Source organism: Ovis canadensis, chromosome 23 (assembly GCF_042477335.2).
Source record: "Ovis canadensis isolate MfBH-ARS-UI-01 breed Bighorn chromosome 23, ARS-UI_OviCan_v2, whole genome shotgun sequence".
NCBI classification, from domain to species: Eukaryota; Metazoa; Chordata; class Mammalia; order Artiodactyla; family Bovidae; genus Ovis; species Ovis canadensis.
The window spans coordinates 62,522,242-62,548,931 of record NC_091267.1 but is presented as its reverse complement, the minus strand read 5'-3'; the positions used below and the strand labels follow the sequence as shown (position 1 = coordinate 62,548,931).

Sequence of the window (26,690 nt, the reverse complement as noted above, 5' to 3'; positions counted from 1 at the left end):
GGCAGGGCCTTCTGGTCTCTGTCACCCCACCTCTTAACTGACTTTGTAGTATAAAAGCAGCACAGAAAGAAAGTGAAAGTCGCTCAGTTGTGTCCAGCTCTTTGCAACCCCATGGACTAAAGAGTCCATGGAATTCTCCAGGTCAGAATACTGGAGTGGGTAGCCTTTCCCTTCTCCAGGGGATCTTCCCAATCCAGGGATCAAACCCAAGTCTCCTGCACTGCAGGTGGATTCTTTACCAGCTGAGCCACCAGGGAAGCCCCAAGAATACTGGAGTGATTAGCCTATTTTTTCTCCAGTGGTTCTTCCCAACCCAGGAATTAGACCAGGGTCTCCTGCACTGCAGGCGGATTCTTTCAGCTGAGCCTCTAGGGAAGCACAAAAAAGCAGCACAGGTAATACATAAGCAAATGAGCAAGGCTGGGTGCCAGTGAGACTTTATTTCCAAAGCAGGTGGTGGACTGTCTGTGGGCTGTCATTCGCCAAACCCTGAAGTAGAGCATGCGCAGATATTTCCATATTGAAACAGTAATCACTTATCAAAAGGTTACACTCCTAAAGCAAGATTAATATGGTAGCTAGGTTTTCAAAATGTATCCAACACTAGTGTAATTAAGATGGGTTAGAAGCGCAGCTATTGGATGGGAACACTTTCGAGGCTTCTGGTATCCTATGCTTGTTCCTTTCCAGAGCTGTGCTAGAATGTCTCTTATAGACAGCAGATGAATGTGCCAGTTTTTGTGCCTTTGTCAATTCTGGCATTTTTATTTGCAGGGGATATGTGTGTCTGTCTAGGGCTTCCCAGGTGGCACAGTGGTAAAAAAATCCACCTGCCAATGCAGGAGATGCAAGAGTTGCAGGTTCGATCCCTGAGTAGGGAAGATCCTGTGGAGTAGGAAATAGTAACCCACTCCAGTATTCTAGCTTGAAAAATCTCATGGACAGAGGAGCCTGGTGGGCTACAGTCCTTAGGGTTGCAAAAAGTTGGACACGACTGAGCAGATACACACGCGCACAAATGCGAGTCTCTAACAATTTAATAGGTAAGTAATGAAAACTCACACTTCCCTGGCTATTCAGTCGTTAAGACTCTGCACTTCCAATGCAGAGGGCGCAAGTTTGATCCCTGGTTGGGAAACTAAGATCCCATATGCCATGCAGTGCAACCAAAAAGAAAAGAAATGAAAACCCATGTATCTAATAGTATTTTGTATTCTCATTTCTGTACTCTTCTTAGTGACAGTGTGACTTTAGGGTTAAAAAAGGAAGTTTTAGAGGCAAGGTGATCTGAGTTCCTGTCACACTCCTGTTATTTCAGAGCTATCAAGCCTTTCACAGTAAACCTTATCAGGCCTTATCTCATTATCAGGCCAATATCAGGCCTTATCTCGATAAGCCTCAATGACTTTTTCAGTAAAATGAAGATAGTTTCACCTAATCGGATTTGTGTAAGTACTGCACAAGGTAAGGTTTTAAAATAATTAGCTTGGACTTGGCAGCATAGCAGGTGTTCAGTATATGGTACCTGCTGTTGTTACTTTTACTGTGCTAACCAAAGGATACTGTTCAGGGTTGAACTTTTAAGAGTCATCTTTGGAGAGACTGTGATATAGTGATTCAGAACATTGGCTTTAGGGTTAGACTGACCCTAAAGAAGTCATATCCCAGATTTTATGTTAAGTATTAGATTCCTTATTAATGAAGCAGGGATTATAATCTCTGGCTCATAAGATTTTATAAGAATTAAGTGAGCATTTATCATAGGACAGACTCACTAAATTATTGCTGCTTTTGTAAGAAACAGTATAATGTGGTGGAAACAACAGGAGCCAATCTGGAATGTTCTTGGAAAAGTTGATGTATGGCAGAGGCCATCACTATATTGTAAAATAATTATCCTCCAATTAAAATAAATAAATTTTTTAACAAGTTGCTTAATCTCTGTAAGCCTCTACTTCTTAAAACTGGTCAGAGTAATGACATGATTGTCATACAGGTTAAATAAGGGATAATATGGATAAAGCTGTCAGTATAATGGCTGGTTCACAGTACTTACTAGCTAGTAACAGACACACAACATATGTATTCCATTTGTAGTCAGTCTGGTGAACTTGTTGTTTTACTGCCATTGTAAGGAGGAGTACTATGGCCAGGACCCTCCTACACTGCGTCTTCTGTAGATTGTGTAATATTTGCATCCTTAATATATTCAGCCTTTCCTTTTTCCATCCCTTGCAAAAATATAGGTCAATCTTAACAAAACAGTTACTTTTGTATGTGTCGAAAATACAGAGTAAGTACTAAACAAGGATTAGGATTGAAAAAATAATCTTGTGTTTTGAATGTGGAGGAAAAGTGAGGGCATTTTGTAATAGTGTTAAAGATATTTTTAGGTACATTATTCTCACAAATGTAAAGTTTAGAAAGGAAAATCTGAGAAGCATAGGGCTGTGCTATCAAAGACTTTGCTGGTACACGTTTCTTTTCCATAAGAGCACGCCTTCTGGAAATGTTAGAACAGTGTTGTGTGTGTGTTTGTTTTGTTTTGCTCGTGGTTCTGTGTCTTGAAAAAAAGTTCTTTGTGCTTACTTGTTAAAACATGTTAAAATATTGTTCTTTGTGCTGTCTTGTGCTAGTATTTTATCTGTTGAAGCTATAATTTTCTCTTAAGTCAGTTAACCTAACTTTACCTCCTTTTTAACTTCCTAACCTTGCTTGCTTCAGTTTTTAAGCAAATTCAGTAAACTGTAGGAAAGGGACTATGTCAGTTTTGGAATATCAAGAATTTTTCCTGTGTGGGTTGTAATTTATGCTTTTCGTCACTTCAGTAATTCTACTTAAAAAAAGTTTCTTAGTAGTTGTAGTCAATTAGTTTTCAGTTTTCCTTTAAACAAAAATGTTTTATAAGTTTTCCAGTAGTTGTCTTAGATTTGGCATGTTCTGTATATTATAGAAGACAGTGTTGAGCAAACTGATTTTAATATTTTTGTTATTTAAATTATATATTATCCTAGCCACTTTCTTCATAAATGGATTAATTGCATAGATGAATACTTTAGCTCTGATGATTCATTTGAAAAAAATTAACTTCAAGGCAGTTGTTTTGTCTTTTTAACTTTTATTTTACAAGAGGATTTCCTGTTTGTCTCTGGATTTTTTTATTTAGGATTAATGGCTGTTTAGTTTTGGTATTAATAACAAAGCATTTCAATGTCATGGTTAAATTATATGTTAGAGGTGTTTTTTTTTTTAACCTACCTCCATAGCTGTATTTATTTAAGTTTATATTTTATTGACAATTTAATTCAGCTGTATTAATGCAAAAATAGTAATGGAGTCAAACTACATGACTTAGTTTAGGTTTTTTTTTTTTTTAATATTTGACTTAAAAAAAGCCACTCTGTTGCGTGGTATTTGCTCATATATTTATAATCATTGGAAAGCTGTGGTTTAGATAGTACCAAGAAATAAATTGTCCTGGTTTGGGTTGGATTGAGTTGGGTTTTTGTGTTTCTTTTTGTGGGGGATTTTGTGTGTGTGTGTGTGAGAACATTTCAATTCTGTTCTCTTAGCAAATTTCAAATGTACTATCAAGTGTAGTCATGTTTTAGTTTAGTTCTTTTTTAAGTAAAATTTAGAACACTAATTGAAATTTTGAGCCTGAAATGTAGCAACTTATATAAAATTAATTGGAATTGAATTGTATACATTAACAGTGCTTTTATTATTTATATCAGTCTAGAAAATGTAATATTTTTAAGATTTTGTGTTTTCTGTGTTCCAGATAGCAGTCCTTTCCCCTCATCAATTCCACATGCTTTCCAGATTAACTTCAACAGTTTGTACATGGCCCTGTGTGAACAGCAGACATCCGACCAAGCTACTCTTCTTTTGTATACATTGCTCCATCAGAACAGCAATATTAGAACATACATGTTGGCTCGCACAGATATGGAAAATCTTGTAAGTATCATATTAAGCATAGTGTTTGTATTTTATAATATTTTGAAGAGTAATTTCTTTTCCCAGGAGGATATGTATGTTGTTGGCCTGCCTGCAGAGGTGGATGGTCAGGAGTTTGATAGGGAGATGCCATCAGGCAAAGGCCAAGGTCTGAGTTTTACAGTGTAGGAGGCAGTGCACGTAGAGATGGGGGTCACAGAGCAGAGGCAGAGGGCACATGGCATAGCAGGCTTCCCTGTCCTTAAGGTCCTGAACAGCCAGCCTGCTGCCCACGATTCAGCCTGGATCACTCCCACAAGACGTGCTGGCTACCATTCTCAAGAAGATATATACCCTCTTGGTTCCTTTCCACTGCTAAGTGTCCACCCACCATGTTCAAGTCACAGTTTCTGTGTATTACTGATAAGTATGGCTAAAAGGAAGAGTGATTTTTTTCAACTCAACTCCCAAATGTCCTATCCCTTCAACTGCCTTAGATGCTAAGGCCGTCTTGAACTCAATTCCTGGAGTGTTATAGTTACTTTAAGGTACTATTTGCCAGGCATCACAGAATTGCACATTATCCTTCACTGTGTGAATGAGATTGGTTCCAAATTTTTGCTCATAGACAGAAACCCCTGTAGGCAATCACTGATTTCCATTGTAACTAATATGTAAATAATAATGTTTCTATGAAAAGTAAACTACCTCACTAAAGTGTTAATGTCACATTTGAAATGCATAATATCTAGGTAATGTTGAACTATTCATGCATTAATAAAATTGTGACCATCTCTGAAATAGCCAGCAGCTTGCTGGTGGCAATAGGAATGTCCCCTCTACACCAGTTTTTACAGAGTGATAGCAGGATTCCCCAGGGATTTGGTGGGCCGTTTTTTTCAGCATTTAAGATGAAAATAATAAGCATAGAATATTAGAATTTGTTTGAAGAGTATATTCTATGTCAAAGTGACACTAAGGACAGAAAAATGTGTGAAAGAACCTGTTTGCACACCAGCTATATGTGGAAAGCATTAGCTTAGATAGCAAAATTGGATGTGACAAGGTTCTGTTCATGTGAGTAAAAACTTGTAAAGAAAAGGCTTATTTACTAATGGGTGAGTAAATATAAGGAAACAGTTCTGAGCATGGTGTAAGGGAAATGATGGCAATAGGCAGAAAGCCCATGACATCGTCTGCTCTAGAAAGTTCCATGGTAAGGATGTTTGTTGGTACATAAGATCATGCAGGAGAACAATTGTCTGTATATGATGACTTAACACCAGTGAAGAGTTAAAAGGTTTTGTTTGGGGATTTTTTGGGAGAGGAGTGGGGAGAGGTGAGGCTTGTATTGAATATTTGTTTTCATTTTTAATGTTTTGCATGGATTACTTTTATAGTATTTTAGCTGATGTCCTTCCCTGTCCTTTTTGTTCTGTAATTTGTTGAATCTGATTAGAAAATATGTTACTAGGAAATTCACTGTGCTGGTCTGATTTTGTTGTTAACAATTCTTTTATCCTAGCATCTTTGCTATTAAAAAGGTAATGTTTAACATATTACAGTGTTTCTAAGAACGTTGTTGTTTAGTTGTTAAGTGGTGTCCAACTCTGTGACCCCAACAACTGTAGCTTGCCAGACTCCTCTGTCTTGGGATTTCCCAGGCAAGAATACTGGAGTGGGTTGCCATTTCCTTCTCCACAGAATTGTCCTGATCCAGGGATCAAACGAGCCTGCTGCATTACAGGTGGCTTCTTTACCGACTGAGCCACCAGGGAAACCCTGTTTCTTAAAGTACCATACTGTATAGGTTCTTGCTAGGCTGCAGACTTGCCTCTGTTGGGTATCGGGTGCTGGCCATGAGCCTAAGTGGTCTCTGTAAGCTCAGCCTTGTCTTGGCTGCGTTGGTCTCACTGCAGTGCACAAGCTTTCCCCAGCCGCAGTGAGCTGGGGCTGCTCCCTGGTTGTAGTGCACAGGCTCCTCATTGCCGTGGCTTCTCCCGCTGCAGCGCTTAGACTCTAGGGCCCAGGCTCAGCAGTTGTGGCGCACGGGCTTAGTTGCCTTAGGGCATGTGGGATCCTCCCGAACCGGGCATCAAGCCTGTGTTCCTTACATTGGCAGGTGGATTCCTAACCACTGGACCACCAGATAAGTCCCTAAACTCAAACTTTATATAGTGGCAGAGCTTTGCAGTAGGGGATGGTTTTGTCTTCTGATACCTCAGCTCTGCAAATGGAAAGTAATTTCAGTCACAGGCTGATTTGTGAAATTAAAGCAAAGGATACGTGATAAAAGTATAGAGGTTGAAAACATTAGTTTTATAATAAAGTAGTTGAAATAATAAATTAAAATTTTTATTCACTAGGTTTTACCAATTCTCGAGATTCTGTATCATGTGGAAGAAAGAAATTCACACCATGTGTATATGGCTCTTATAATATTGTTGATCCTTACAGAAGATGATGGCTTCAATAGATCCATTCATGAAGTGGTAAGTTACCTTCATGTTGATTAGAGCTACTGAATGGACATGTCAGTCCATTAAATTTACCACCCTTAGTATACCCTTCTTCCTTCTTGTAGATGTTTCTACAAATGCCTGACTTAGTATTTTTCTTCAGATTTATGAAGTGGTCTTTTTTTTTTCCCTTCTGAACGACTACTATTAACTGCTATTAAAAACTCTCCCCAAATAGTTTCTTTAGTTTTTTAGATAGAAATGTTTTAGATGGAAATTTAGATAGAAATGTTTATGCTGTCCTGAGGTCATTTTTCCTCTCCATTTCTACTTTTTAGTTGTGCTGGAAATGATCAGATTTTCTCCTTTTATAGAGAATGAATGAAAGAATAGGGACGAAGAAAAGGACTGAAACATTGTTCTATAAAACAATGTAAAATAGTGTACTATAATTTAACTCCTAGTGAGTTCCATTCCCAAACTGGTTTTTTCTTCCTCATTGGTATTTTGTGTCAAAGTAATTAATGTACATAGTTTTAAAACTTACACAGAAGTACTAGATTCAGTGCAAAATAGCAGACCCCATGTCCATCCCATACGTGATTGCCCCTCCCCCAGGACAAATGCCATCAGTTCTGTCCATGTTTCTAAATATTTCTTGATTTTTCAGATTTATAGATATTAACTGTTACCATCCTAAGATAGAATATATGATATTAGTTCCCCTTACCATACATCTTGAGTGTGGCCTCTGGGTTCCTAGGCCTGTTTCCAGCACAGAGACTTTCCTCTCCCATCTTATTACCATTCTGGGATAACTCAGCTTTTTACATTATTGTGATTTTGTTAACTGTTACTCTACCCTCAGATGGACTGTGTGGTAATTGTGCTTCCTTTCTTGTACACGTTTTAATTTTTCTGTAGAACACCATTGCTTTGTTTTATGTTCATGTACCAGTCACTAATGCAACTCCCACTACTTCAACAAAACTGAGAATCCCCTCTCAAGCTGTTACAGCATACTGCCTATTTCCTCAGTTTCATTTTGTTTTTAGCTCCCATCTTCATCCTCATTAGGGGCTTTCCTCAAATATGTGGTGATTCTTGCTTGTTTATTTCTCTTTAGGAGCAAGCACTAAAACTTTGTTTGAAAGTTCTTTGTGTGGGCAGGACTTAATCAATATAATGTGCTCTACATAGTCTATTTCTCTGGATATCCTGCTCTCTGTAAGCCTTTTCTTTTGGGGTGGTCAATTTCTTAGAAGGGATTCTTACAGTCTACTAAGGGGGTCTAGTATGAGACAAGACTGGGAGCTTCACTCTTCAGGTATAAATACTTGCTTCTTTAGAAGAGATTTTATGTGGTCTTTTCTCTCCTGTTCCCATTGAAGTTATTTTTGCCTCTTATGTAGTATGACTATCATTTCAACTAAGGTTTAAGGAATACTGGTGCTATAGAATGGAGAAGGCATTGGCAACCCACTCCAGTACTCTTGCCTGGAAAATCCCATGGACAGAGAAGCCTGGTAGGCTGCAGTCCATGGGGTTGCTAAGAGTCAGACACGGCTGAGCGACTTCACTTTCACTTTTCACTTTCATGCACTGGAGAAGGAAATGGCAACCCACTCCAGTCGTCTTGCCTGGAGAATCCCAGGGATGGGGGAGCCTGATGGGCTGCCGTCTGTGGCATCACAGAGTTGGACACGACTGAAGTGACTTAGCAGAAGCAGCAGCAGTGCTATAGAAAGAGGATAAAACACATAAAATTTTTGATCCTCATATTTAGTAAAGTACCTCAAGAAAAAAAATTGCATTGCTTTAGTTTTTTTTTTTAAGAGCATTTGTCTTTCTTTTGATAAGGAATGAAAAAGTATGATTTTCAAAAGTGCTTTTCAGTTAAAGTACAAAATAGAAAGTATACAGATTTTAAAGGTACAACTTGCAAGTTTCTACACATGTATATACCTGTGTTAATAACACCCAGATCACGTTATTGAACATTTCTAGCATAATAGAAGACTCTCTTTTGCATATTCTGGTCAATACCCCACATCACCCAGAGTTAACTACATTCTAGAAGAATTCCCTCCCAGTAGATTAGCTTTTACCTCTTCCTGAAATACAGTTGTTTCTGGGGAAAAATTGGTACAGGATACATGGACTCTAACAGCATTTTTCTTAAAACTACAGTTATTTCAAAATAAAAAATGTATTAAAATTTAATTTAAAACAGTGGGGAGAAATTTGGAAAAATACTTCTCAAGAGAAGATATATAAACACATGGAAAGTATATAAAAATGGTATATAAGTATATAAAATGGTATATAAGTATATAAATGGTATATAAGTATATAAAGTATATAAAAATGCCTGTCACTGGGCATTAGGAAATGAAATTAGTGTGCTCTCTTCTATTTTGGCTTCTCTCACTCAGCACAGTCTTGCTGAAATTCACAAATGTTATTGCATCATTAGTTTGTTTTTTTTAATTGCCATATACCATTCCATTCTGGGAATATGCCACTTCCCCTTCTTGGTGAGTATTTGGCTTTTTTCCCACTTGGGGCCTATTTTTGCTAAAGCAGCTGTGCGTATATGATCCAGCAATCCCACTCCTGGGCATATATCTAAAGAAAACCATAATTCAAGAAGATACATTCACCCCAGTCTTCATTGCAGCACTGTTTACAATAGCCAGGTCGTGGAAGCAACCCAAATATCCAGAGGAATGGATAAAGATGTGGTACATAGATACAATGGAATATTACCTAGCCATTACAAAGAATGAGATAATGCCATTTACAGCAACATGGAGATTGGGGAAATATTGTATGATATTGCTCTTAATGGGCTTCCCTTGTGGCTCAGCTGGTAAGGAATCGACCTGCAATGCTGGAGACCTGTGTTCAATCCCTGGGTTGAAAAGAACCCTGGAGAGAGGGGAAAGGCTGCCTACTCCAGTTTTCTGGCCTAGAGAATTCCATGGACTATACAGTCCTTGGGGTCGCAAAGAGTTGAATATGACTAAGCAACTTTCACTTGCTCTTATGGGAAATCGAAAAAGAAATGATTCAAAGGAACTTATTTGCAAAACAGAAGCAGACTCACAGACTTAGAGAATGAACTTATGGTTTTAAGGAGGGACGGGTGAGGGGGTGGGAAAGTTAGGGAGTTTGGGATTAACATGTACACACTGCTATATTTAAAATGAATAACCAACAAGGACCTACTGTATAGCACGAGGAGCTCTGCTCAATATTATGTAACAACCTAAATGGGAAAATAACTTGAAAAATACACGTATATATGTACAACTGAATCACTTTGCTGTACACCTGAAACTATCACAACATTGTTAATAAACTGTATAGTAATATGAAGTTGAGACTTTTTAAAAATTAGTTCTGTTTTCACTGCATATGCTATAATTAAATTTTATTTATATTTCTTGATGAAAAAGAGGTATAATCAAAGATCTGTACATTTAAAAGTTTAAGATTACCCTCGTGTGTGTTCTGATTATGCCGTGGATAGGAAAACTTCTTTGAATAATCTAAAAACATCTGTTTTACTTGTTTTTGGCGGCACTGGATCTCCGTTGCTTTGCTTGGCTTTCTCTGTTTGCAGGGAGCAGGGGTTTCTCTTCCCTGTGTTGAGTGGGCTTCTCATTTTGGTGGCTTCTCTTGTCGCAGAGCACAGGCCCCAGACAGGCAGGCTTCGGGAGTGGTAGCACGCGGACTCAGTAGTTGGGGGCTCATGGGTTTACTTGCCCCGCGGCCTGTGGAATATTCCTGACCAGGGCTGGAACCCATGTCCCCTGCTTTGGCAGATGGATTCTTATCTACTGTGCTACCAGGGAAGTCCCAGCAAACTCTTTCTTCACAAACATTGTGTGTTACCATATTCGTTATCTGTTTTTCAGTCTCTTTCTTGGTTATTGGGTGAGCCCCAAGAATAATCTGGGATTTTTTGTTCCTGAAAACAGACACAGCATTGCTAATTTCCTATGTTCTTTAAATCAGGAGCTGAGCATATTACATGCTGATCAGTTTCATTGTCCCATTTATAAATATGCTTGCTGTGGAAATACTTGCTTGTGGCTCAGGAAAAAAAAATGTGTACTTTAAAGCATAAAAAGTGAGTTCTTTATGAAAAAAGTTTAAAATTAAAGGAAATCTAAATGGCAGTATTTGTAAATGTTATAATTGACTACCCAGAAAATTCAAGACTCTAGTATTAGAAATGTTAAGAAAGTTGAACAAACTTTCTTGATCACAGATCCAGAAACTAAACTATACAAACTAAATATTGTTTCTGCATACAAATAACAAAAACCTTCAAAATGTGGTATAGAGAGAGTACTTAACAATAGCAATAAAACTACTGTGAACCTAGGAATCAATCTAAAAGAAGTATAATTTTTTAATGGCACGAATTGTCACTAGTTGTTAAGTTGTATCCAACTCTTTTGCGACCCCCATGGACTATGGCCTGCCAGGCTCCTCTATCCATGGGATTTCCCAGTCTAAAACAGTGGAGTAGTTGCCATTTCCTTCTCTAGAGGATCTTCTTGACTTAGGGATAGAATCTTCGCCTCCTGCATTGGTAGGTGGATTCTTTACCACTGAGCCACCAAGGAAGCCCAAATGAAAAATACTAAATATGTATTAATAAGAGAGAGATACTGTGTGCACAGATGGGAAGACTCAGTGTCATAAAATTGTTAATTTGCCTTTGAATTAATTACTATGTTCATCTGATCAAAATCTTAGTAGTTTGTGTGTGTGTGTGTGCGTGTGTGTGTGTGTGAGAGAGCCTTGAAAAGCTAATCCCAGAAATTATAGGGAAAAGCAAAAAGCCTAGAAGTTTTTGAAACATTTCATTGTAGAGTTATTCACCCTACCAGATAGATCAGTTGTAAAACTTTTAGTACTGAGATTGTGTTTTATTAACAAGGGAATAGAAAATAGACAAATGGAAAGAACTTAGTTCAGAAACTACACAATCAAATATGGAAATGTGAAGTGTGATAGAAGTTCAGTCACTCAGTCTTGTCCGATTCTTTGCAACCCAATGTACTGCAGCACACCAGGCTTCCCTGTCCATCACCAACTTCCAGAGCTTGCTCAAACTCTTGTCCATCGAGTTGATGCTGCCATCCAACCATCTCATCCTTTGTCGTCCTCTTGTCCTCCTGCCTTCAGTCTTTCCCAGCATCAGGGTCTTTTCCAGTGAGTCAGTTCATCACATCAGGTGGCCAGAGTATTGGAATTTCAGCTTCAGCATCAGTCCTTCCAGTAAATAGTCAGGACTGATTTCCTTTCGGATTGACTGGTTTGATCTCCTTGCTGTCCAAGGGACTCTCAGGAGTCTTCTCCAACACCACAGTTTAAAAGCATCAGTTCTAAGTAGTAAGTAAATTTTTTTTCTGAGTTTGAGAACATGGCTCATCCAAATGGAAAAAGTAGAATTAGATTATCATGTCCCACATACAAAGAGAAATTCCAATTGGATTAAGACTAGCTATGAAAAACTGCACTTAAAAATCTTCAAAGAGAAATTAAAGGATAATATTTCTATAAACTTGCTGAGAAAGGGATTTCTTAAGTGTAAAATGTATAAACCATGAATGAAAATAAATGTTTGACTACATTAAAATAAAAATTTTCACTGTTTGAATAAGTGAAAAAAAGATACAGAAAGATGGGTTAGCATTTTTAATTTTAAGGACCCTTATAATCAGTTACAAAAACAAAGTGTTGCTAGAATAATGGACAAAGTAATAGAAAACAGAATAAAAACCTGAATGACTGGTGAGCATCTTTAATGGATGTTCAACTTGATGATTCATCAGCATCATTCTTATTAAGGTAACTGAAATGTTGTGTGCTCATCAGATTGGCAAAAAGTATGAGATGTCATATGTTAGGCGAGGATATAGAGAAAAAGGACTCTCATATACTGGTAGTAGCAGTATAAACCGACAGAACCACTTTTGAGAGGAATTTAGCCTCTCACATTCCTCATATTACCTGCAAAAATAAATATTTTACCTCTTACCAATTCCATTTCCTGATTTGAGTCCTAGGAAAAACTTTATTCACAAGAGCACATTTGAAGGACTGTTCCTTGTAGTACTGTTCATAGCGTTCCAAAAACTGCAAATAGCAATAACATAAATGAAATACTACAGAGGAACTGTTAATACAATGAATGAAATAGAACTACATGGACTGATCATAATAAATTCAGAAATATTCATAATAATGAAGTATCACATTTAGGAGAGTGGTTGCCAGAGGTTAGCTGCAGAACTTTAGGTGCTTTACAAGTGAAAATATTAACATTTGCTAAAACTGGGTGATGGATACAGTGGTGTTCTCTGACCGGAATTTTCAGTCAAGCTTTCTGAGTTGATGGAAATCTTCTGTAACTGCACTGTCCAATATAGCAAGCAGCACTTGAAATGTGGCCAGTGTGACTGACAAATTGAATTTTTAATTTTATTAAATTTTAATCTGTGGCTGGTGCTGCTGTGGTTGGTGCTGGTTGGATACTGGAGCTCTTTACTTTTTAGTTAATAATACTAATATTAAATTAATGTTAATTATTAAATTAATATTTAGTTAATAATATTAACTAAAATATCCCTGTTAGCTCAGTTGGTAAAAAATCTGCCTGCAACGCAGGAGACCCCAGTTCAGTTCCTGGGTCGGAAAGATCCGCTAGAGAAGGGATAGGCTACCCACTCCAGTATCCTTGGGCTTCCCTTGTGGCTCAGCTGCTAAAGAATCTGCCTGCAATGCGGGAGACCTGGGTTCGATCCCTGGGTTGGGAAGATCCCCTGGAGAAGGGAAAGGCTACCCACTCCAGTATTCTGGCCTGGAGAATTCCATGAACTGTATAGTCCGTGGGGTCACAAAGAGTTGGACACGATTGAGTGACTTTCACTTACTTAACCAAAACATACATATATACGTAATTACTAGTTTTTAAGAACATTTATATGTTTATTTATTTTTGGCTGCAGCAGGTCTTAGTTGCAGCACATGGGGGTTTCTTTGCGGTGCCCGGGCTTCTCTCTAGTAGTGGTGCACGGGCTTAGAAGCAAAACATACACATATTTTTAAAAGAAACTGTTCAGTGGCTTTGCAGTTCTACTTCCTAGCAAATTCTTGGTGATGTGCTCATGAAGTCACTAAATACCACAAACAGAGTAGCTTAAAAGGGATTTTACAGGTATTTTTGTTTTCTAAATGAATGTGATTTCTAACTTAAGGTATTTAATGTCAGGATACAAAGAGTATGGAGAATAAGGACTCCCTGTTTCTGAGTTTACTGTAGTGACATTTTGGATAGTGAGGGCAAGGATCTATTTGCAGCATTGTTTTTCACAGGGGAAAAACTGGAAATAACCTAAATTTCCATAATAGAAGAGTGGATAAAACAATGGGGCCTCCTGGCACAGGACTATCTATCCAGTGTTTGGATGGAGTGAAGTAGAGATGATGTTTAGCTGTTTCCCTGGCATGGCACCAGAGAGAGCAGTCATCCAGTAAGAATGGTTCTCAGCTATTTGTCCTTTGTTCTCTACTCTGCATTAATTGCCAAACCAGGAGGAGGTCCTGGGGTAGTGGCTGGGGGAAGCAGCTATTTTACTAATATAGAAGTAGTTCATTAAAAAAATTAGTACTATTAATACTAGGTTGGCAAATGTGATGAATATTCATTTTTCTTATATGTATCCATATAGAAGAGTTTCAAAGATGTATTGAGTGAAAAAACTATGATGCAAGCAGATATTTAAGTATATCAGGTTACTAGTGCTGCCATAGCAAACTGGGTGGCTTAAAATGAACAGAAATTGATTGTTACTGTTCTGGAGACTAAGAGTCCAAAGCATGGTGTCAACAGGGCCATGCTGTTGCTGAAGGACCTAAGGGAGGTGATTCCTGTCTCTTGTTATCCGTCCTTGATGTTCTTTGGCTGGCAGCTGCATCCAGCCTCTGTCATCACATGGCCTTTTCTCATGTGCCTCCTCTTCTTATAAGGACACCAGTCATATAGGATTTTATACTACCCTAATCCAGTATAAGCTCTCTTGATTTACAAAGACCCTATTTCCAAATAAAGTCTCAATGACAGGTTTTGGGTGACACCAGTTTGGAAGACACTATTCAGTATGATACATTATGAAGTTGTTTATGTAAACTAGAAACTATAGAAAGGAATGCGTGTGTGTGTGTGTGTGTACACACGTGTGTCTGCGCATGCGCACATGTTTCAGTTTGCTATACACATAAAGTATTTGAAATGGACTGGAAAGATATATTCCAAACTCAAGATAGTGGTTGTTCCTCCTGGGGAAATAAAATGGAATTTTATCTTAAAAAATAAAATATTAAGTGTTAATGTTAATGAAATGTTACTGTCAATTGTGGGAGTGTGTAAGTTAATTATTCTTTGTGCTTTTCTATGTATAAATTTAATTTCTTGAAGAGTTGATGCCATATATTACTATGTAATATTCTAGCCTATATAACATATGGAAGAAATGTATTCAATAAAGATAAATCGTATGGGGAAAAAGGCTGAAAAGAAGACATAAATAATTATATGTTTTTTGCAAAGAAAGGTATTTTCAGATCCTCCAGGGCTTTTCTTCTACATATTAATTGAGTTATTTTAGCATAAAATGATAAATAGATATAATGTGTAATCAAGCTGACAAATCTATAGGTATTAAAACTATATGAACATTGAATGCAAGAGATGAGGAATTTCTTTTATAAGAACCAAATAAATAGGTCAAGATCTACATCTAGATAATGAAGAAAATTTTCTGTATGCTGCCTGTTATATATCAGTGTCCTGTGGAAAGCTGTGTGAGCTCTGTAACTAATTATTTTTAATTTTTCTTAGACACTACCAGAATTTCCAGACAATAATTTACTTTTCACAGTAAGAAAAGATGGACCTTTATGTGAATGCTAAATTGTATTTCTGATTTTCATAGTAAAGTTGTAAGTTTACTATGTGGATACTTACTAAATATTTACTGAATGTTGAATGAATAAGACTACTTTTATTCAAAACACTTGTTCCATCCAGTTTTCTAATTGACACACACAGGCAGATGTTAAGAACCAGTGACCTTGGTTTCAAATAAGGGTGGCTTATGATAATTTATTTGTAAACACAGAAGCCAAAGGAGAAGAGAAACCAAACTATATTCAGGCTTGTGACCTTTTAAAAGACAGAGACTCTTCTCACTAGTTAAGCTGCCTGTTGAGTGTCTTGGGTTAGTATTCCCCTGTAGACTTAGAGCTGTGATTCTTAACCTTCTTGGTCTTTACATTTAAAAATAGTTGAGGACAGCAAATAACATCTTTATGTGGGTTATCGTTCTCTATGTTAACTGTATTAGGAATTAAAACTGACACTTAAAAAATATTTGATTAGTTAATTTAGAAATAATTATTACAATAAACCCATTACACATTAGCATCAGTAACAGATTTTTATGAAAGTAGCTGTTTTCCACAAAAAAAATTTAGTGAGAAGAGCAGCATTGTTTTATGTTTTTGCAAATCTCTTTAATGGATTGCCTCAACAAAGTCTCAGGTCTCCTGTAACAAATTAATTGTGCCATTAGGCATGTTAGGTAGCCTTCAGAAAACTGAACTGTACACTCGTGAGAGAGAGTGCAGAGAAACGTCTTGGTATTAGGATGAAGATAATTTTGACCTTGAGAATGCTCCAGAAATGTCTCAGGGACTCCTAGAGGTCCCGGGACTGCATTTTGAGAACTTGCCTTTGACACTAAGTCAGAGGGACTGAACATCGTGTCGTTATAAAGATTCTACTGGCAAATGTCATCGTTTTGAATATTTTCAGGTAGTACCATTTGTTTTACATGTAGGTTACCTCTTCTAGTTGATTAAGGCATTATTAGTCATGAATAAATGGAAATGCTTCAAATTTTACATTTTTTACTTCACAGACGACACTCAGTTACCATGTACTGGGCATTTCTAAATGCCATCCTTGTGTGGTATGGAGCCTGCTGTCCATGGCCGGGGTTGGGTTATTTGTGATGGGGATGCTGGGTGACATAGGTCTCTTGCTAAAGAGTTGAACTGAGTGGAAAAACTATGGGCACTTACATGAAGGTGAAGATGAGATTTCTTTACTTTTTTATTTCTGTCTGTTTCCATGCCCTTTTCTCATTTTAAATATTGTTTGGAATTTGGGGGAAGGCAGACTTAGCAGAGAAATGTCTATTTTATTGGTCTTTTAGAAGAATTAATGTCAACCATATTATTTAGATTTAGTTATATTTTTCTGATTTCATGGATTAAAGTTACGAGGTTTTGGGAGTTGCTACTGTTTTGTTGTTGTTTAGTAGTCCGTAGTCTCCTTCTCTTGACTTTTTCTGGCAGTTGCTGTTTTATTGTTGTCATCATGGTGATGAGGAGGGGAGGGAAGCACTTATGTGTGTGGTGGTATGCTTTTTCCCTGGAAATAATGCATGAGTGGTTCATGCTGAGTCGCTCGCTGCACACTTAAAAGTACTTTTCTATACTTATGTGTTGGTTTCTCTAGATAAGAATTCTAGAATGATCATCTATTCCTCCAAATTTTGCAGACGTTTTTATGTTGTCCTTCAGATGTATACTGTTCAAGATGAGAAATCTAATGTTAGTCTGCTTTTCTTTCTTTTGGTGATAACATGTTTCTTCTGTCTAGAAGCCAGTAGGATTTTGTCATAAACTGTAGACTCAGAAATCTTACCAGAATACATTTTGATTTTTCCCCCAGTATTTTTGCTTAAAGTGTTGCAAGTTTCTCTTTCCCTCAAAGGAATTTTCTGTTACTAATTTTCTGTTTTTCTTCTACAGTCCTTCCTTAGTGTCAGTGGGGATTGGTTCCAGGACCTGCCGTGGATGTTCAGATCCGCAGATGTTCAGGTCCCATAGTCAGCCCTCTGTATCCGTATCTGAGGATGCAACCACCTAATATGGAGGACTGACTGTTATGCTTATTGAAAAAAATAACTCCATATAAATGGACCCATGCAGTTCAAACCCATGTCATTCAAGAGACTGCAGTCTCTTCTTTCTAGAACTCTTAATAAGTATATTTTGGATCGCCACGTTTCTCTTATATTTTGTCTTTTTGCCTTTTATTGCTGTTTTCTGAGGGGACTTCTGAGTTTTGCCTTTCAGATCACAAATTCTCTTTTCCATAGTGCCCGTTCTGCTAATTCTTTTCTCTCTCTTAAGTTTCATTCATCACTCTTTTTAGTCTTGAGTGGCTTTTCTTCATTCTGTGATTCTCATTTCTCATAGTGGCCTGTTCTTATTTTGTGGTTAACAGTATTCTGTCAGATCTCATCAAAAGTACTGATTAGAATTTTTAAAAAGTTTCCCCAGTCTCTTAAATTATCTTTGTTTAATTGGGGGTCTGTTTGTTCTTCTTGTTTAGTTTCACTTTATTTTTATTTATTTCATGCAACATTATTTATAATACTTAATTCATACAATTTAGCTTTCATATTATTTTTTATTTAGTAAAATTTTAATTATAAACCCAATAAATGTAAACATAATTGGAAAAAATAGTATAATGAATTTCTATGATTCATCAACAGTCTTATGTTCTTATTTCATCTACCCACTCCACCCTCTCTGCCTTTTCTGTTTTGGCTAAAATAGATTTCTTAATCCTATAAATCATATATATAAAATTTCATTTGAAAATATTTAAATATTTCATGCCCATAAATGTGAGCATAAAAAAATAAATATAGCGCCATTATCACATCCAACAATATTGACAATATTTTATTGTGCCTACTAATATTCAGTTTTCTTTAAACTGTCTTTCTTGACTTGGTTGATTTGAATCAGTTTCCAAAGCCTGCTTAATGCATTTAGTTCTTAACTCTTAATCTGCAACAGTGTTTTCCTCTCTCTCCCTACTACACCATTTATTTTTTATAGAAACTGGCTTGTTTATTTAGTAGAATTTCATACATTTGGCTTTGGCTGATTATATCATTGTGTTATTTATCATGTTTTTCAGTCCTCTGCATTTCATACTTACTGGCAGTTAGAACAGAGGCTTGATTGGATTCAGCTTATCTTTTAGATTACTGAATTTCTCTGCTTTTTCTGTAGCTTCTTGTTGTCCGTTCATAGTTGTAAAAGAAAGTCAGACTCACTTGTTTTGAAAGGTGGGGCTTGCCTCCTTTTGGAAGATGTGGATGGTAAGAGTCCACTGCAGAGAGAGGGCAGGAATCAGCCAGAAGTCTTGTTCTTTTCCATGAATAGATGGACAGAATGTGGCACCTTGGCTCCATGTCAAGGAGAAAAGAAGTGGGGGTGACCTCAGTGGATGAGGATGTTAGGGGAGTTCTGTGCCAGTGGCGCCTGTTGGGTTTTGTGCGTTTTACCTCCTTCACTGTGGCCCAGAATTGGCTGTGGTGTTGCGCAGTTTTTCTGTCTGTTTCTCTGTGTTGCATGGCTGTGGAACTACACCAACTGAAGCTAGACAGTTCTCACTTACCGAGGCATGGAGGCAAGCCCCAGAGCCTCCTGCTCTGAAGAGTCTGAGCAGAGCGTGGGCCCATCTCTTCTTGAAAACCTTGGCTAATTTACACTGTTGGTCTCTCCTTGACACAGGGATGCAGATTTTCTGTGGTTGTTGCGACAACTCTACTTTTCAAGACACTCCTTGGTTTTCTTATTTTTTGCTTTCAAATGAGGGACCTCTGACGGTTGTGCTGTCAGTCTTATCTTCCATACCTACCTTTTTAGATACAGCGCCTTTTTGTCTACTAATGATATTGTCGTCTATTTTTCTTTTAATTTGAGAATGAAGAAGAAGTAAATACATCACAGTTTTGCTATCTTGAACTGAAATTGTCATGATTTATTTTTGCATACTATGTAACTCACCTTCAGAGCAAATCCATGGCTTATCAGAAATTGTAGGCATGGATAATCCCTTCTTCCATAAAGCAATCATACTTACTTAAACTTTTCTTCCCCATTACAGATGTTAAAAAATATTACTTGGTATTCAGAGCGGGTTTTAACTGAAATTTCACTGGGAAGTCTCCTGATACTGGTTGTAATAAGAACCATTCAGTACAACATGACAAGGACAAGAGTAAGTATTCCATAGCTGTTTTTCTACCTTTGTATATACAATGCAATAAAGACTATAGTTTAAAGCAGTCTCAATATTTAGAGTGCTAACATTCTCATGGAATATGGTAGAAAAGTATAGATCAGCATTTATTCTCTGTATTATGATCCTAAGGTAATGTTTCTAGTGTCTATGTCTGAGTATTTCATAGGTTGTATGATCAGAGAGATTTTACATGAATAGTAAATAAGCAGTGTAGCAACTTTAGATAAAAGATATTGTATGCCTTTGCCGAACTGATAAAACTGACTTAAGTTTAAGAAGTGGCAGCAACAAACTTTAAGAAGATGCAGACACAAGAAAATATGAATTCAGATGGGACAGAAGCATAGAAGAAAAGATAATAGTTTCACTTTAAAGAGTGAAAGGAAAATTTCAACTAGGTTGTATTTGGTATACCTTAGAGCAGATATCAGCTCCAGCCACTGGAGAAGTAGTATACAGAATTCATAGCTCAGGGAAATGGTCAAGTTTACTACACCATTTTTAGTTACTCCCTTCTGGGAGGCTGATGTAGATACATGTCTACAATCTTTTATCTGAAACTCTCCATGTCTACAATCTTTTATCTGAACCTCTTGGGGCCACGTGTGTGTTTTAGAATGGAGAATTTTTTTATTTTAGAAAGATAATTATAGTTCTTACACTACACAATATGTAATTGTTAGGTTCTGGAGCCATACACTGTAACTAGACATTAATATTTCTGCAGTGAAATATTTCAGTCTTCTCCAGGGTGGGCTTAATGAAGACCATAGATACCATCATCGTCTTTTGTGCCAGATGTTGCTTCCAAATTAGTGGTGAAAAAACTTTCTGCACTTTACGGGTTTTGGAATTAAAGGAAACGGATTGTGGGTCTGAATTTTCTGAAATTAGTGACAGTTGACTTTCCACTTGCTTCTGGTTAACCTTGCTGAAAATGTCTAGAAGACCTGATGTGTGTTTTAAACTTCTCTCTGATGTGTGTTCAAACATCTGCTCTCTGGCAGGACAAGTACCTTCACACAAACTGTCTGGCGGCTCTAGCGAATATGTCTGCACAGTTTCGTTCCCTCCATCAGTATGCTGCCCAGAGGATCGTCAGGTAAACACAGCTAAGAAAGAGATGCTGGTTTTGGTTTTTTGAAAAGAATACTATGGTGGTCCCTTTTAAATGCTATCTATGAGGAATATCACATTTTTCTACTTAATTTTTAATCACCTTCTTGTTTGGTTAAAAATACCTTGTTCTGCTTTGTTTGCTTTGTTTTCTAACGCAGACTTTTTAATCAGAGTCAGTTGTATTTGCTTTCAACCTTTTTATAAAAATCTAGGTTTAAGCTTGTGTGATAGCCTTTTGCAGAGGAGCAGGTCTATTCCTTAGTAATGCAAACTAAATCTTGATTCACGTATTTGCTAAGCATCACTCTGCCCTTTTAAAAAGGAGTTATCTACTTGTTTTAGAGAATTTTTTTCATAGCAGTTAACCATTTTATTATTTCCTGTTGCTGGAGAAGGAAATGGTGACCCATTCCAGTATTCTTGCCTGGGAAATCCCATGGACAGAGGAGCCTGGCAGGCTACAGTCCACGGAGTTGCAAAGAGTTGGACACGACTGAAGTGACTAAGCATGCATGTATGCATTGCTGCCATAATGGATTACCACAAATTAGTGGCTTAACACACATTGTATGGCAAAAATCACTACAATATTTTAAAGTAATTAGCCTCCAATTAAATAAATTTTAAAAAAAAACCACACATTTGCTATACAATTCTGTAGGTTAGACATTCAACAGGGGTCTCACCAGGCTAAAATCAAGACATCAGGAGGTCTGTATCCTTTTCTGAAGGCCCTCGAGGAGAGTCTCTTTCCTTGCCTTTTCCAGCTACCAGAAGCTGCCCACATTCCTTGGCTCATGGCCCCTTCCTGTGTTTTCAAAGCCAGCAACAGTAGGCTGTTGAGTCCTCCTCACATCTCATCACTCCAATGACCTCTTCTACTTTGAGGACTCCTGTGAATGCCTTGACCCTACCTGAATAATGCAGGATGATCTACCCACCTCAAGGCCCTCGGCTGAATCACAGCTCAAGTCCCTCTTTCCTTGTAAGGTCAAATATTCACAGGTTCATGGAGAGGCGATGTGGACATTCTCAGGGAGCCATTATTCTACTTGTCAAAACATCACCAGAAACTCTCGTCCCTTCCCTGTTCTTTGCCAAAGACAGTCTTTCAGGTTAGGGAAACTAATTAACAAGCCAATGAATGAATATCATCTGCAAGATTTTACAAACACGGGTACTTTCTCATGTTCAGGCAGGATGCTCAGTATTGTCCTAGTAACTCCCAAGTAGACCATTTGTTGTGCATTCAGTGATACTAGATCCTTTCTTTTAATGCTTGGTTTTGAGGCAGTGCAGCCCTGACGATTAGTGGTGTTCCAGTCATTGGTGATGATCACAGCTCCATGTCACTTTTAAACTCAGATCTCACTTTCCATCCTTTGGTTAGAGACAGTTATTGACCTGGGCTCATTTTTAATAATTAGTCATAATTAACTTAGGTTCTTAGTCTATTTGTCTTCAGAATTTAGCACAAGATAATTTTCTTTGACTCACTGCTTTAATAATACATCATTTTGAATTTTATTTTATTTTTTTGGTTTGTGCTTGAGAGATTGTCCATTTGACTGACTTTGGACTCAACTTTGGAACTCACCTTTCTGTGCTGACTAAAGTAGAAAGCCAGTGGTATTTGGAGAAATAAGAAATATTAAATTTATGATTTGGGAATATTTAGGTCATTTATTATCATTAAGGAGTAGTGCTTTAATTCATTTTACTGGCACGCTTTTTTTTTTAGCATTTAGTGCACAACTGTGTTAGGCAGTGCCAAGCATATCAAAATTAGTTATAAGAATTACTGCCCTTACATAGTTTGTAATTCAGTAGCCAAGATTAGGCAAAAAAAAAAACAACATATAATAAATTCCAGCAGAATGTAGTAAATATTAGAGTGAAAAGAAAAATCTCTGCAGTGAGGGTGAGAGGTTGGTTTAGAGAATGGTGAGGTCACATCTCATTAAAAAAATTGGGCAAATAAATAGAGAGGGACAGCTCTAGAGACTGGCCTGATAGGGGAAAGCATCAACCAAACAACCCAAAACAAGAGGTGAGAGAGCATGATTTACATTTAGAAGATAACTGCTTCATTCATTTGATATGTTGTGGACTGGTGCAGGGATTATAGGAGAGAAGCTTGGAAGAACCAGCTGGGTCCTTCCTGTGGAGGAGTTTATAAACTATTAGATTCACAGTTCAGGACAATGGAAGGAATAGAAAAGATCTCATTTTCTATACCAACAAAAAAAGAAAAGTCAATGAGTGAGTTGTAAATGGATCTGAAAAGAAAGACTTTAAATGTCTAGAGTTATCAGTGTTAGCTGATGTTGGTCTGCTGTTTGTCACACTGAAGGCCGTGCAGTTCTCACAGTTCCCCAGTGTGGTCAGCGCTTCTGGTCCAGGTGCCATGATGGAGTAGCTAGACCAGAGCATCTGTATCGCATTGGAGGGAGCTTTAGAAAGGCTTAATGTTGGCCCCACTTCAGATCTGCCGAATCAGAACCTTCCATTTCTACAAGATTCCAGAATGATTTGTTCATGCCTTACAGTTTGGAAAGTACTTTGAGTTTGGGCCTGGAAATAAGATTTAATTCCTTAGGAAATACTTGTCTTGAATTGGAAGTGGGAGCAAGCTTTTTTTGTATCTTGAGGAAACTCATTCTCCACTAAATGTTTGTGTTTAGGGTATAAAATCGTAAAGTATAATAAGGAATGCATAACCCAAAACTGTTTAGATACACAGAAGATTTATTACAGCAGCACATCTCAAGACTCACCAGATGCCGTAACAGCCCCTTCAAGTGAGAAATCATTAGTTTTCACATTTACGTTTGTTAAATCCTTTTTTAGGAAGGGACTGCACAGTTTTGTATCCATCATTTGCAAGCTTAGAGGAGTCAGTATTTTCATGTGCTCATCAACAAAATGCAAAACAGAGTAACATGTTTCATTACTGTGAAAGTTAAATGTGAATAAAGCTTTAAAAAGTCTTCAGTTCAGTCGCTCAGTTGTGTCTGACTCTTTGCGACCAAATGAATCGCAGCACACCAGGCCTCCCTGTCCATCACCAACTCCTGAAGTTCACCCAAACTCACGTGCATCGAGTCAGTGATGCCATCCAGCCATCTCATCCTCTGTCGTCCCCTTCTCCTCCTGCCCCCAATCCCTCCCAGCATTAGAGTCTTTTCCAATGAGTCAACTCTTCGCATGAAGTGGCCAAAGTACTGGAGCTTCAGCTTTAGCATCATTCCTTCCAAAGAAATCCCAGGGCTGATCTCCTTCAGAATGGACTGGTTGGATCTCCTTGCAGTCCAAGGGATTCTCAAGAGTCTTCTCCAACACCACAGTTCAAAAGCATCAATTCTTCGGCGCTCAGCCTTCTTCACAGTCCAACTCTCACATCCATACATGACCACAGGATAAACCATAGCCTTGACTAGACGGACCTTAGTTGGCAAAGTAACGTCTCTGCTTTTGAATATGCTATCTAGGTTGGTCATAACTTTCCTTCCAAGGAGTAAGCGTCTTTTAATTTCATGGCTGCAGTCACCATCTGCAGTGATTTTGGAGCCCCCCAAAAATAAAGTCTGACACTGTTTCCACCGTTTTATATGGAATGATTTCATATGGTATCTAAGGTGTTGTTTCATATTAAATGACACTGTGTGTTCCACAGATCTTTGGTATTCCAGGAAAACTGCAAACATACATGATACGGGTATTGCTCACCTGTGAAATTTTTTGAAAGTACTGTGAATATGGATATTTGATATGATCATTATTTGGAACTATAGGGTTATTAATTCAGTTAAAATATTGATGTAGAGTAGATCTTATGCAAGAGATTGTTGTGAGTTACAAATACATTATCACATACTTCTTGCCCTTAAAAGACTTTCCCTGTTGCCTCTCTCATCCCACCACCTCCTTCCTCACAGCTCCTTCCTCTGGCTCCTCCAGCTTTGGCCCTTGGTCGCGACTTAGCAGCAGCAGCAGCTCAGCTGGTAAAGAATCCCCCTGCAATGCAGGAGACCCCAGTTCAATTCTTGGGTCGGGAAGATCCCCTGGAGAAAGGATAGGCACCGGTATTCTTGGGCTTCCCTAGTGGCTCAGATGGTAAAGAATCCACTTGCAGTGTGGGAGATCTGGGTTTGATCCCTGGGTTGGGAAGATCTCCTGGAGGAGGACATGACAACCAACTCCAGTTTTCTTACCTGGAGAATCCGCATGGACAGTGCAGCCTGTTGGGCTACAGTCCATGAGGTCGCAAAGAGTCAGACACAACTGAATGACTAAGCACACACATACTTTTCTCCAGCATTTCATATTAGGTTCTTCTCTCTTTGCTTCTTTTCCTTGGAAGTTCACATCTATGCCTGTGACTTTACCTATACTGAAGACCATCCAGATCTACATATATAATCCCGGTCTTTTCTCTTTTTTCCTGAGGCAGGCAGTACAGTGTAGCAGTTACGAGCACAGATTCTGAGTTTGGGACCTCAGCTTCAAAACTGACTAACTGTGGAATCTTGGAGAAGTTACTTAATCGGGTGATGATAGTTGCTATCTCAGTGAATATTTGTAAAGTGATGCGTAGTGTTCACCATGAGTGTTGGTCACCTTAACCCTAACTCTTCTAGCTTTGCTACTTGAATGTTCCACACTTTTGTCAGACTTTTATTATGTTTACAACAAAACTCATTTTTAAACGTGCTCTTCCTGTTGAATTCCATATCTAAGATAATGTCCCTCATTGCAGCCATCTAAATTACCAAGTCAGAAGCCTGCAAATAATTCCGTAGTGTCTGTTCCTTCTCGTCACATGCTCTATCTGACTGGACCCTGGCATTCTTCACTCTATCTTTGTAGCGTGCCTTTACGCCCTCTTTTCTGATTTACCTTGTCTTGGTTCATGTGTTTATCATCTTCATCCAAAACTAGGTCTTTAGTTGGCCTTGCCCTTTTGCTTCCCTCCCTGCTCCTCTGCAGTTGATCTTTGCAGTGTTCCATTCATTTGAAAAGCAAATCTGTGTTGCTTCCTGTGCTTAAAATCCTTAAATGGCTTCCTGTTGCCAGCTGGTAAAAATTCAACCTCCTCATAAGTCATGGCTCTCAGACACAGGTAGGTTTTGCCCTCAGGGCACATCTGGCAAGGTTGAGAGTCAAGGTGTTTTTGTTGTTGTTGTTTTGTTTTCTTGCTATTTTGTTTTTTCTTTAGGAACAACTGGGGAGGAGGTTGCTTCTGACATCTAGTGGGTAGAGGCCAGGGATATTGCTAAATATCCTGTAATACACTTGACAGCAAAGAACTGTCTATCCCCAACAGCAGTGCTGGGCAGCCTTGTCCTAGAGTGACATGATCTGAGCCCTGCCCTTTGCTTTTTAAAACAAAATATTTATTTGGCAGCACTGGGTCTTCCCTGGGCTTTCCTGGTGGCTCAGCTGGCGAAGAGAGCCTGCAATGCAGGAGACGTGGGTTTGATCCCTGGGTTGGGAAGATCCCCTGAAGAAGGGAGGAGGGAAAGGCTACCCACTCCAATATTCTGGCCTGGAGAATTTCATGGACTGTATAGTCCACGGGGTTGCACAGAGCTGGACACAACCGAGCGACTTTCACTGGGTCTTAGTTGTGACAGATGCACTCTTGGTTGTTTCATGTGGGATCTAGTTCCCTGACCAGGGATCGAACCTAGGCCCCCTGCATTGGGAGTGCGGACTGTTAGCCACTGGACCAGCAGGGAAGTCCCCTGCCCTTTGCTCTTCATCTTCTATTGCTACTTGACACTCAGCACTCTGTCCTTACTGAATCATTATAGTTCCCTCCTTTCTCATAGTTGCTCTCCTGTGTCTGGATAATTGTGGTCTGATACCAGAAAGAAGTTGAGGCAGTTCCTGGTGGCACCTCTTCTCTCTGTAGGTTCTTTCCCACCAGCTTCCTTACCCTCCATTCTGTTTTATCTTGAACCTAC

The 26,690-nt window shown here is 38.3% G+C and overlaps 1 protein-coding gene across 2 annotated transcripts in view; it reads left to right on the top strand.

Moving 5' to 3' along the window:
* The window catches only part of DYM (dymeclin), a 392,231-nt gene that overhangs the window by 145,739 nt on the left and 219,802 nt on the right, over nucleotides 1–26,690 (top strand). For both annotated transcript variants that reach the window (XM_069568503.1, XM_069568504.1), the window contains exons 10-13: nucleotides 3,785–3,963; nucleotides 6,309–6,434; nucleotides 19,465–19,578; nucleotides 20,610–20,704. In XM_069568503.1, the coding sequence (XP_069424604.1) occupies nucleotides 3,785–3,963; nucleotides 6,309–6,434; nucleotides 19,465–19,578; nucleotides 20,610–20,704 (514 nt within the window). The remainder of the gene's footprint in view (nucleotides 1–3,784; nucleotides 3,964–6,308; nucleotides 6,435–19,464; nucleotides 19,579–20,609; nucleotides 20,705–26,690) is intronic.